Genomic DNA, 10502 nt, shown 5'->3' on the forward strand with positions numbered 1-10502 from the left:
CAACAGTRGAAATATCTGAGTATCTGATTATGCAATCAGAAAAAAGTTTATGGAAAATCTTATTTTGAACTGGAAAAATGAAATGCAACTGTCCTGCCCTTTTGGGGGTATAAATCCAGGTGTGTGTGTGTGGGGGGTCACCTGATYCCCAGTAAGCACTAACGGTCATCCTGGAGTCTGTGACCATAGGGGTCTKTAAGATACTAGGTGGTGCTCTGGAATGAGATAAAAAAATTATTGTTATCATAYGTATATTGCTAATTCATGTTTTTTATCTGTATTATTAGTAGTAAAACATTCTTATTGTTTTTACTTGTATGGTAAGTGCTCTTCACTCCACCAAACTGTCCCAAGCAGTGTCTGATCATACCATGCTGTGAGGATAAAGAGAAACATAACCTGATTCTGTGCCACAGATGGCAGCCACCAYCTAATCAACACCTTCACTGAAACAACCATTTTGGAGGGTTACTTTCTGCACARATCAGGCTACTTATCTGGTTTTACAGCTCCCTGTCATTAACAGTCGTAGGGCCACAGCTGAAGGGCTGATGACCTACRGTGGAAAGTCAGTTAAACAACTGTGGGCAGGAGCAGTCCCTGTGCTCGTCGCTGTCTGTACTAGTATGCTCTGAATCTATACTCCAGGTCCTTGCTACCTCAGGCTGTATTCTTATATTCTTTTGTAGTGGTCCTTGAACACTACAAGAAGAAAGGAAGATAAAACACAAAAGTTAACAAGTGTGACTCTCACCTGCCATGGCACCTGCATCCAGGTGATTTTTTTTCCACTTAGAAATTTTTCCTTTAAATCCTGTCAGATTTTCTATTTCTAGACCTTTGCACAAGGCAGGTATAATTATAATACCAGGAAATAAGTGTCCTTTTATTTGTATGCATACAGAAAAGGGTTTYGCTTGGTATGTTTATCACTCTTTATAACAAATGTGTGATGAGCACATTCCATTATGCAAAGCAAATTTGGAAAAACAAATGGGTGGGTATTTGTGTAGATTAAGCACAGAAACATTTGGTCAGTCAACCTCTTTGCTGCTCCTTAGCACTCAGTTCTGCTGCTTTCACATTGTCTTCAYGGGTGCAATCTTGCCCCAACCTCAATCAAGAAAAGGTATGTGCTGCTGATTTGAATGGGATGAGGATCTGACCCAAGGAGATTCATGCCAAAGTGCATGTTTTGATTCTGACTACTGGGAGGCRTAACATGGACAGAAGCTGGTGCTACCTGGCCTTAGAAGGAACTCCCCGGAGTGTGACTGAGGTATGAATCTGGTGCTTCCACAGGAACTTTTATACCTTTTGTTCCATTCTGCCATCACTAGAAGGAAAAAAGCAGTGTGGTTGAGACAATGCTGGACTTATACCACTGCTTTTTCAGCCCTGGGTAGTATAAATCAGCACAGAACTCAAATGCTCTTTCCCAGTGCAGGGGAATGGCCTATGTAGAGCAGCAGCAGGATCCGAAGAGTCTTTTGCATACAAACAGTCTCACCTAACTTTTCCTAAGTAGCTTAACTGCACCCTAGGATCTGAACAAGACACTCTGCACTTCAAACAGTGCCTAGGTCTAATACATTATTTATTTGAATAAATAAACACAAAACCAAGGAATTCTGAACATAAAACTGTCTGCTTGTACAAAAATCCCACAAACTCCTCAAGCTTTACATTATTATGTACGCGTTTTTGATACAGTGAAAAATCTCTACTTGCACACAATTCATTTAACAGAAAAGGCTTGAATGTAGTAATTTCTGCAGAATCATGGAAACTGATACATTTAATACTGAATAGAAATGTTTGACAACATTCGTTTTGACTTTTAAAAAGCATAGAAAATCATGCGAATGTTTATGCTCATCTTAAGGCCATCCTCTTTCAAACAAACATACACTACTGCCCTTGGCCTCTGTGTCCGTAAGAACCGGCTGCCCAAACACCAGCTCAGCTCTCAGTGCATGCACGAAAGTCAGTTCAACTGTCTCCCACTGGGATAAATCAGGTACTGCCCTACTAAAGTCAGGGAAATTACCACTGGGGTCTGAAGCACAAATGAGAGCAGAAGAGGTATAGAACAAAACTGTGGCCTCAGACACAASAGTGTAAGGCAGAAATGAGTTCGTACTGTATTAGCCTGATTCACTTACACGTTGCTTTAGTTGTATGTTACTGAAATGCCATCAAAACTAATGTAATATCAAAGGCATATAGGTAGATGACACACTAGCTGCTATTTGGTCTGTGTTAGGAATGAATATTTAATATAGATTACTAACGAATACCACAGCATTAAGCTGAATGATTCTCACAGCTTTTTTGCTGAATCATCTTTTGCCTTTGCCCATAAATAAGCTAATTAATGAGACAGTGTTACAGAGCAACTATATGGGATATTTCACTTATCAATTCAGGGAGATCTCTGCCAAAAAAACGTTTGTAATTTAAACTGGTGAAAAGTTCTATGTGATTTTGATATACAAACAACCCAAATACCCTAAGTATAAAAACCCATTTATAGAAGAAATGTGCTGGGAAAATGTGTTATGCCAGACAGAGCTGAGGTTTAGCTGACAAAAGCGGCAATGGCTATGATCTGTAGCACTGACTCAAGCCCATATGTAACGAGAAGAATGGCACTTATAATGACATCTGCTTTTAGTACGTAAGTCTGCCACACCAGGAAATAGACAGACAGAATGACACTTCCGACTGTGATCACAAGACTGAGCCCTAATGGTCCCTCTTCTTCTGTCAGGTTACCCTTTGAACCTTGGAGGAAACAAAAAGCTAATATGAGTCTCTGATTTGTTGTGACAAGTCTACAGAGTAAACCTGTTCAAAAAAGGCTCAAGTATATTCCTACATTTGAGAGCACACTGAAACACTGGCTTGAATCAAGGCGATTGTCAGTAAATTTAAGAACAAATGGAAAGATCATTTGACTATCAATTTCTTGCTGATTGTGAAGTTAATCTAAATAAAAGAGCTGTTGATACTCAAAGACACATCTACCTTTCTTTCCCCACAATCAGTTTTGAAGCCAGATGCCAGAGCCAGATCCTATGATCTGACTATCTTAGTCAACCATCAAACTTTCTCCCAAACCTTCTGCACCTAGCTTGACAACTTGGTGACTACAGCACACATTTAAGGACACCCAATGCTGATTCTAAAATCTTATGTAACTTAGAATCTCCCATATTCCCTGGTAACTTATTCCTAATTTAAATTGATTTCAGAACTTCATTTCATACCTCCACCTTATTTCCAACCCAGTCTCGTAACAGATTTTGCTATTTAACTAGATTAGACTACATTTACTACATAGACTTGAAACTCACTTCTTTATTCATCCACCAGGCTCCAAGCAAACATATGCATAGTAGTAGGCTAAATTTGTCCCTGCAGCAACTCAGCTCAATTCAACAGAGACCGGCCTTGTACAAATGTCTTAGGATATCTGGCACAGATTTTAATAGTAACCTTGTTTTTTAAGAAAATGGACTTTAAGAAGTCTTGGCAAGCCCTGGACAAGTGTCTATCCAAGGATTCTGTACAGTCCCTTTACACACTGTTCTGGCTTAGTGAAATGAAGATGGTGGCATTGGTGTCTATCTTTAGGAGTAAGAGGGAAAGCCGTAGTCACAGCAGTAGCTTTAAGCTGCCCAGAAAAATCCTTAGTAGTACCTGTTCCACAAAGTTCCAGCCATTTGGCTACTTTTTTACACTGCTACAGCAGATTAAAGATGCTGTACAACCTGAATGAATGGAGATCGCTGTGTTTCAACACATTCATTTTCACAAGTCACAATCACTTGTAAACAGTGTAACAGTATTCCAGAAGTCACAGTTATATTGCTTTCTAACACCCAAACTACTGGTTTTTATGGTATTATAGATCATACAAGAGTAAATTCTGTTTCTCAATGTTTAATGATGTAAATGAACAAAAATCTCAAAAAATCTGTTAGTCTGCTAAACTGGCATATTTTAACACAAACCCAATTTTAGAACAATTAACATTTAAAGGTTTTAATGTTTCACTTAAAGGGCACTTTCATAACATGACATACCCAAGTATAACCGGAGTGCTTCAAGAATGGCCATAATGAAAAGCAATGCAAGATCAGGAGCCAAAAAATTATCTGGATAACTGAAAACTTGACCTGCAGAATAACATAGGGTAAATAAGCCACAAGAATATAGTAGGCATACTGATAAAACACAAATATTATAAGCATCCAGCCTACTTCTGCATTAGAACACATGCAACTTACTTTTATAAACAATCATTGCAAGAGTTGCCAAGAAGTAAAAGATATAATAAATTCCATTTACATAAAATAGAACCTGTAAAGGAAGAGATGAAAGCTGGTAACTATTGTTAAGGATTTCTAATACTAATGAGGWAGGATCCATTTCATGAAAAAGCCATTTCCTAATAACCTCAAAATATACTGCTGTGCCTTATTATACTAAATGGATCACATTTGACTGCCTATTGTGTATGGTTCAGAAAGTAATTTGGGATTGCAAATACTAAGAAGTAGGACAAGACTGCTGCTTCAGGTTTCATTTTAGTTGTGTTTTAAAGAATTTTCTGTGGTGYGTAGTGGGCTTTTTGCTAGCCATTGCCCCTAAGGAAATGAGTTGCACATGCATGCATACATTTCCCCAAACAACTTCTGTACCTGTTAATCAGCTTTAACCAAGTTGACAGAGGGCTGGCAGACTCCACTATATCAAATCCCTCTAAGTTTCATGAAAATACRTGTCTATGTGAAAGAGACAGACCCTATTACTGTGCACACGATGGAAAGACTGGAAGTTGAAAGACTCAATCTTTGTTATATATGAGAAATGCTGTAGGAACTCAGTATGGGCAAGTGAATTCATAAGAAACAGACTTCCTTAGTTCACTGGTCACAATAGAATATTTAGCTTTAATTATTAATCACCTGACTATACTGCATACTTACTACAYAGGATCCTCTGCCAAGGTATTTGAGAGCTTCACAATCTTTAATATAGTCATCCTCACAATACCTCTGGAAGGTCATGGAATACTGCAGACATTGTTGTACATAAAGGGAGAATTTACTCACAGTCTCAGAGAGTTCATCTCACCTGTAGCCATCTTAAGATTATAGTCATCTTAAACATGCATCTGGTCTAAATTAGTTGTCCGGGCTCCCCCTAGAGTCACTAYGATGAGCACCTTCAAAGTCAAGCAGCTCCTGATTAGGATGAGATAAAYTGCTGTCTAGGGTTAAAAGGCAGCATCCTGTTGACTACAAAAGGAGTTGAAATGACTAGTTTATATGAGATACCTAACACACAGAAGCCCAAAAGAGCCCACTCATGTTCACTCATATATACAGCTCCTATAAAAGAGAAACATAGCTACAGAAGGACACATTTTCTCTTCAGCCTCAGCAGCATGTTATTAATGGCATATGAGAGATACAAGCAATATATTTTGGGGCTCACCACTGCATGAAGAAGTCAGAATATGGCTCGGAGTCCAGGAAGGTTGGCAATTCCTATATATTTTTAATAACCAAATTATACCAAACAATCCTTTGTCTTAAATAACACGAAGTAATTTATATAAGGAAGTTATCAGTGCAGATATCATTATTTCCAAATTTCTGCCTTTCTATAATCRAACTAATCTTTATCCTCCCCTCTCCCCCTCAGTCCTAATATTCTGAATATCTCTAAGCAGATACTTAATCACAGGTTTCATTTACAGGAACTGCCCATCCAGTTTTTGATGAGAGCATCCACCCACATGCAGTAGATGTAATCCAGTTCCMAGAAAAGCTCATTTTATTAAAACAGAACTAGGTTTTTGTGTTTTTCCAGCTGAAGGAAGGTAGAGCAAAAAATTACTAGATAGGTTCTAAATATGACAACCTTTGAAGACAAAGGTGTCTTTTCTTAGGAGGTTACTCAGATGTTGGCAAGAGTAAAGACAGGATGAATTAACATTAGAGATGAGGAAGTACCATTAAAGGCTGCTTATACTACCTCTTGTTGGCTCTGTAACATCAGCTATCTGTGGGGTATGCTGCATGCTTTCTTGTTCAGATCAGTTCACAAAAACAACTTTTAGCCTTTTTTCCTAAGGAAATGAGACTTATCTCATCATAAAATATGTCTGCCAGCCCTCTGTCAAGGCTGCAGGTTGGTTTAATARTCTTTTTGCATAAATGGAAGCCAAGTCAGTGCAAAATCTGAGCAAAACTCCCAGCTAACACTGCAMAAACACTTTCTCTTAGAAGAAATATTTTTACTTCATACAGATAGTGCTGATAATTGAAAACTCACAAACYAACACTCAAATAGCAATATGCAGAAAAAAGGTTTTTAGGAAAAAAACTAATCCATTTTAGCCATTTTTTCTGAAGATTCCTACATATGAGGGATGAAAGGTACAAAAAGGATACAACTGATGAAGTTCTTCCTGTCCGTTGAGAAGGAAAAAATAAAGAGCAGAAAATTAGTCTAAACATTAACCAAAAGCACTGCAAAAATGTTCAAACTATTGACGTTACTAGAGAGGTTACAAATGCTTCCAGGAATGTTTTTCTCTCAGCTCACTGGAAGGCTTATTATATTCTCAGATCTCACARTCCATGTTCCAAAAATAACTTTTTCAAATACATGAATTCTAAATTTTGGGCAATCTCTATTGTGAAAAGTCATTTTCACTGAGGTGTGCATCTGTTTCAAAACATAAAGAATTACACAGATGCCTAACTCATTCATACATTATTTTAGTATTATTTGTTATGAATAGCCAAATGACACTTCATCTCCTCTGAACTAAGTAGGAACAAMGGAAACATGCAAGGGAATCAGAACATACCATTTGATTTTAAATTGTGATGTAGAACACAGAGCTCCCTAGTTCCTCTAAAATAGTATCCTTCCGAACAGGTTTCCTTCAAAAGCAAAGTCATTGTACACAAAAATTTTAATACGCTCTGATTACCCAAAGGACCTCAAAGCAYGATAACCTTGATCATCCAAAGCAAAGTATTTTCTGTAAGTTAAGCAATACACTTTACTAACTTTAATTTTCTTTTGCAAAAATATGAATAAAATTCCCTTGAAACATGACAGTATTGACCTAATACTTCATTTTAAGTACAATGTGACCAGTAAGCAACCAGTTCTTCTTCTTAAGTTGGTCTTAATATTCTCAATAGTCTCTTCGAGAGGCACAAAGAACTGAAAAGTTATGAATCTTATTTAACACACAGTAAAACTGAGGCCCTTTTGTCCATCTTAAAGATATTCAATTATCATCAAATCAGCGGGACACAGTTACCCCACATTCATCTCGGGGTTTCTAGTGGTTCATGTCCTCATCATCTAATAGTTTTATGCAGTTGGGCCCAAATTAATCTTCACTAACTTTAGGCATCTAATTAAGGTATCCAATTTGGGAACACAGTGGAAACAGGCAAGCAATTTTAGAAGGTGATTCATACTGCCTATGGTCTGAAATGCCTTCTAGATGTGCTTCATTCTCCTTTTCATTTTCTGTAATGGGAATATAGGCTCCTAACAGACTTAAACCCACTTAATCAAAATGGGTTTTGTTGAATGTTTTATTTCTTTTTGCAGAATTGGAATTAAAGGTTTCATTATACATCTTGTTCTAGAGTAACTAATGGTTAAAGATGTGTTTATAATTATACTCCAGTATAAACACTAATGTGAAAGTAACGCCTTGTATTAAGAGGATATATTTCCTTTCTTTCACAGGAATAAGYAAATGTCTCCATTTTAAAGTTATTTTAAACTGTAAAGTAGGATGTTAATTTGAAATGCAACAACCACTTACGCAGACATGTTGCTGTTTTGAAAAAAAAAAGTGCCTGAATATGGAACTTTTTCTAAAGAATATATATAACCAAATGCTAAATTATACTGGTGTAACCTCATCCACGCTGAGCAGCTATGCTGGCAATGGTATAATTAGAGAAGTACAGTTTTCCTGTACAGGCAGCCCCTAATGAATTCCCCAATGGCAGTTGCTCAGTTCTAGCTTTAAAATGAATTTTTATCATTATCCACAAGAGGGAACTAATCATGTTTCTGCATCTGTTCTATAGACATGTTCAATACCCAGCGTTACTTAGAACATGCCTCCCTCCTGAGAGCCAGAAGACATTTCACATGGGTTAAACATTTAATCCTCACAAAACATCTCTAAAAAAGAATAATGCAATTAAATAGTAATTATTGTCAGCTGAACACATAATTTCAGGTATAACAGCAGGCTGTTAATCTCAACTCTGAGATCAGCTCACTGCTATGATTAATGAAGTCTGCATTGCTTCTTGGGGAATTTTTAATTAGAAAGTGAGTTACCCTGGCCACTTTTGATCTAAAAAGTGATTGTCAGTGATTGTGCACATCTACTTGTGAGAATTTGGCCCATCTTCTACAAAACTCTGTTTTAATTATTTTTATGCCAAAACTATGCTAAAAGCATACTGGCAGTGACAGCTTTAGTTAATACTATCTATTGTATTTAGTTATATATATTAATTTATATATATAATTATATATATATTTAGTCAACATAAAATTTAGTTAATATTGTCCAGGCCCTCACTACACAAACTTGTTTTAGCTGCTCATGACTTTAGCAAATGCTAAACGCTCAAGCTGAAATTTTCCAAATGAGCTATGCTTGCCTAAGGTTAAATTTACTTTTTTTTTTTTTAATAAACCTTTCACATACTTCTGAAAGTGAGATTAATCATTTTGACTACATTAATAAGTTGGAACAGCTGTTTTCTTTCCTTTGAATTCCAGTGCTTCGTAATTTGTAACCAAGATTTGAAATTCTGAAGGCATCACCTTGGCTTCTGGAAAAAGATTTTCATCCCTTCCTATGAAAAAGATGCCCCCGTCTGAACGAGTTACGCGCCCCTAGAATGGCGTTATGCCCTATTTACGTGACTCAGAGCCTGAAGGTGGCAGGATTTAACTCAGCGCAGATCCTCACCTCGGGCGAGGACGGGCCGGCAGCCAGGCAGAGAGCAGTGTACCGAGCCTGTCGCGATATAGCTATGGCGCTGGACTCACTGCCGAGCTGTCTCCGCACTGGAGTGCCTGAGGTGCTAACTCCCGGCACGAACGTCGGTTGCTGCCCGTATCGCCCTCTCTGTCCCGAAAACGGCCGCCAGCCGCAACTACTGCGGCCGGCGAGCTGTCATCATGGCGCCACTGCGGAGAACTGGCTCCAGAGACGGCCGGGAAACAACGGGGAACCCGCTTTTCACGGCCGTGAAGYGACACCCCTCTCCCTCCGCCTGGCCTTAATGACGAGAAGGACAGCAGTAACACCAGCAACACATCCACCCACCTCTCCTCACAGCAGCCATATTCGCGCCGCTTTTGCTCCCCCTCCCCCACCGCCTCCCAGACCTCCAGTATCCCGGCAGCCTGTGCGCAGCGACCGTTCGTCTCTGCGCGCCTGGGAGGAGCTTTCTGCCCTCCCCCGCCCCCCCTGCCTTCGGGCGCGATCGGAGCGCTCGGCCCGGTTCGGTCGCTTTCGGGCGGATTCGGGCAGTGCCCGTTCGGGCGTCTCCGTTCGGGATTGCGAAGGGGAATTCGGGCGCGATCGGAGAGCACTCGGCACAACTCGGCTTTCCTCGCGCCCGCCTCACCCGCCTTCGGGCGGGATCGGAAAGGACTCGAGCGGACTCGGAATTCTTCGACCCTCTGGGCCGGACCGCTCGGGGACTCGGCCCTGTTCGGGCGAACTCGGATTTCCCACCCGATCTGTCAGGTATCGCTTCGGGCCTCGCTGCTACGGACTCGTCCGAGCTCGGCTCCCGTCCCGCGCTCGGATTGGCCAGCCGGGAGGAAACGCGGGCCAAGCGCGACGGGAGCAACCGATTGCCTTCGGACGAGGCCTGTGAGGACTCGGGAGACTTCGGGCGCGATCGGAAGTGCCCGATTCCGCCGCGAGGAAAACGTTCGGAACCGCTCGGGCGAGCTCGGCACCGTTCGGCTGCCCAGCGAAGAGCGCTCGGGTGACCTCGGGGGCTCCTGTGCCCCCCCCCCCGGGGCCCTCCTCCCCCCGTCTGGAGCCGCGCTCAGGGGAGAACGGCGGGGGCTCGGGCCCGCTCGGGCGGGCCGGTTCCCCTCCYTCCCCGGCGCCGGCCGCCTCGCATGGAGGACGCCGACTCGGCGGCGAAGCAGTTGGGCTTAGCGGAGGCGGCGGCAGTGGCGGCGGCGGCCGCAGTTGCAGCAGCGGCAGCAGCGGCGGCCGCGGAAGAATCCGAACAGCAGCAGCAGCAGCCGCCGCAACAGCAGCAACAAGCCTCGGAGTCGGAGGCGGAGCCCGAGGAGGAGGAGGAAGAGGCGGCGCAAGTGACGGCAGTGACCGTGATGGCGACAGAGGCCGAACACATCGAGATGGGAGCCGAGTCCCTGCCGAGCGCCGACGAGGC

At 41.5% G+C, this 10502-nt stretch overlaps 2 protein-coding genes across 2 annotated transcripts in view; one reads left to right on the plus strand and one right to left on the minus strand.

Moving 5' to 3' along the window:
- Positions 1-1502: 1502 nt before the first annotated feature.
- Positions 1503-9477, minus strand: TMEM80 (transmembrane protein 80). The gene is made up of 5 exons (XM_085307335.1): positions 9410-9477; positions 6471-6487; positions 4296-4389; positions 4092-4184; positions 1503-2787 (listed from the first exon to the last, which is right to left on the minus strand). The coding sequence occupies exons 1-5, from the start codon at positions 9426-9428 to the stop codon at positions 2582-2584; spliced, it is 429 nt and encodes a 142-aa protein (XP_085163461.1). The 5' UTR covers positions 9429-9477; the 3' UTR covers positions 1503-2581.
- Positions 9478-10093: 616 nt separating this feature from the next.
- The window catches only part of DEAF1 (DEAF1 transcription factor), a 27824-nt gene continuing 27415 nt past the window's right edge, over positions 10094-10502 (plus strand). Inside the window, exon 1 of the mRNA XM_085307336.1 lies at positions 10094-10502. This exon is cut by the window's right edge and continues 8 nt beyond it. Within this exon, the coding sequence (XP_085163462.1) occupies positions 10222-10502 (281 nt within the window). The 5' untranslated portion in view covers positions 10094-10221.

Source organism: Rhea americana, unplaced genomic scaffold (assembly GCF_003343005.1).
Source record: "Rhea americana isolate MKP2758 unplaced genomic scaffold, rheAme1 scaffold_257, whole genome shotgun sequence".
NCBI classification, from domain to species: domain Eukaryota; kingdom Metazoa; phylum Chordata; class Aves; order Rheiformes; family Rheidae; genus Rhea; species Rhea americana.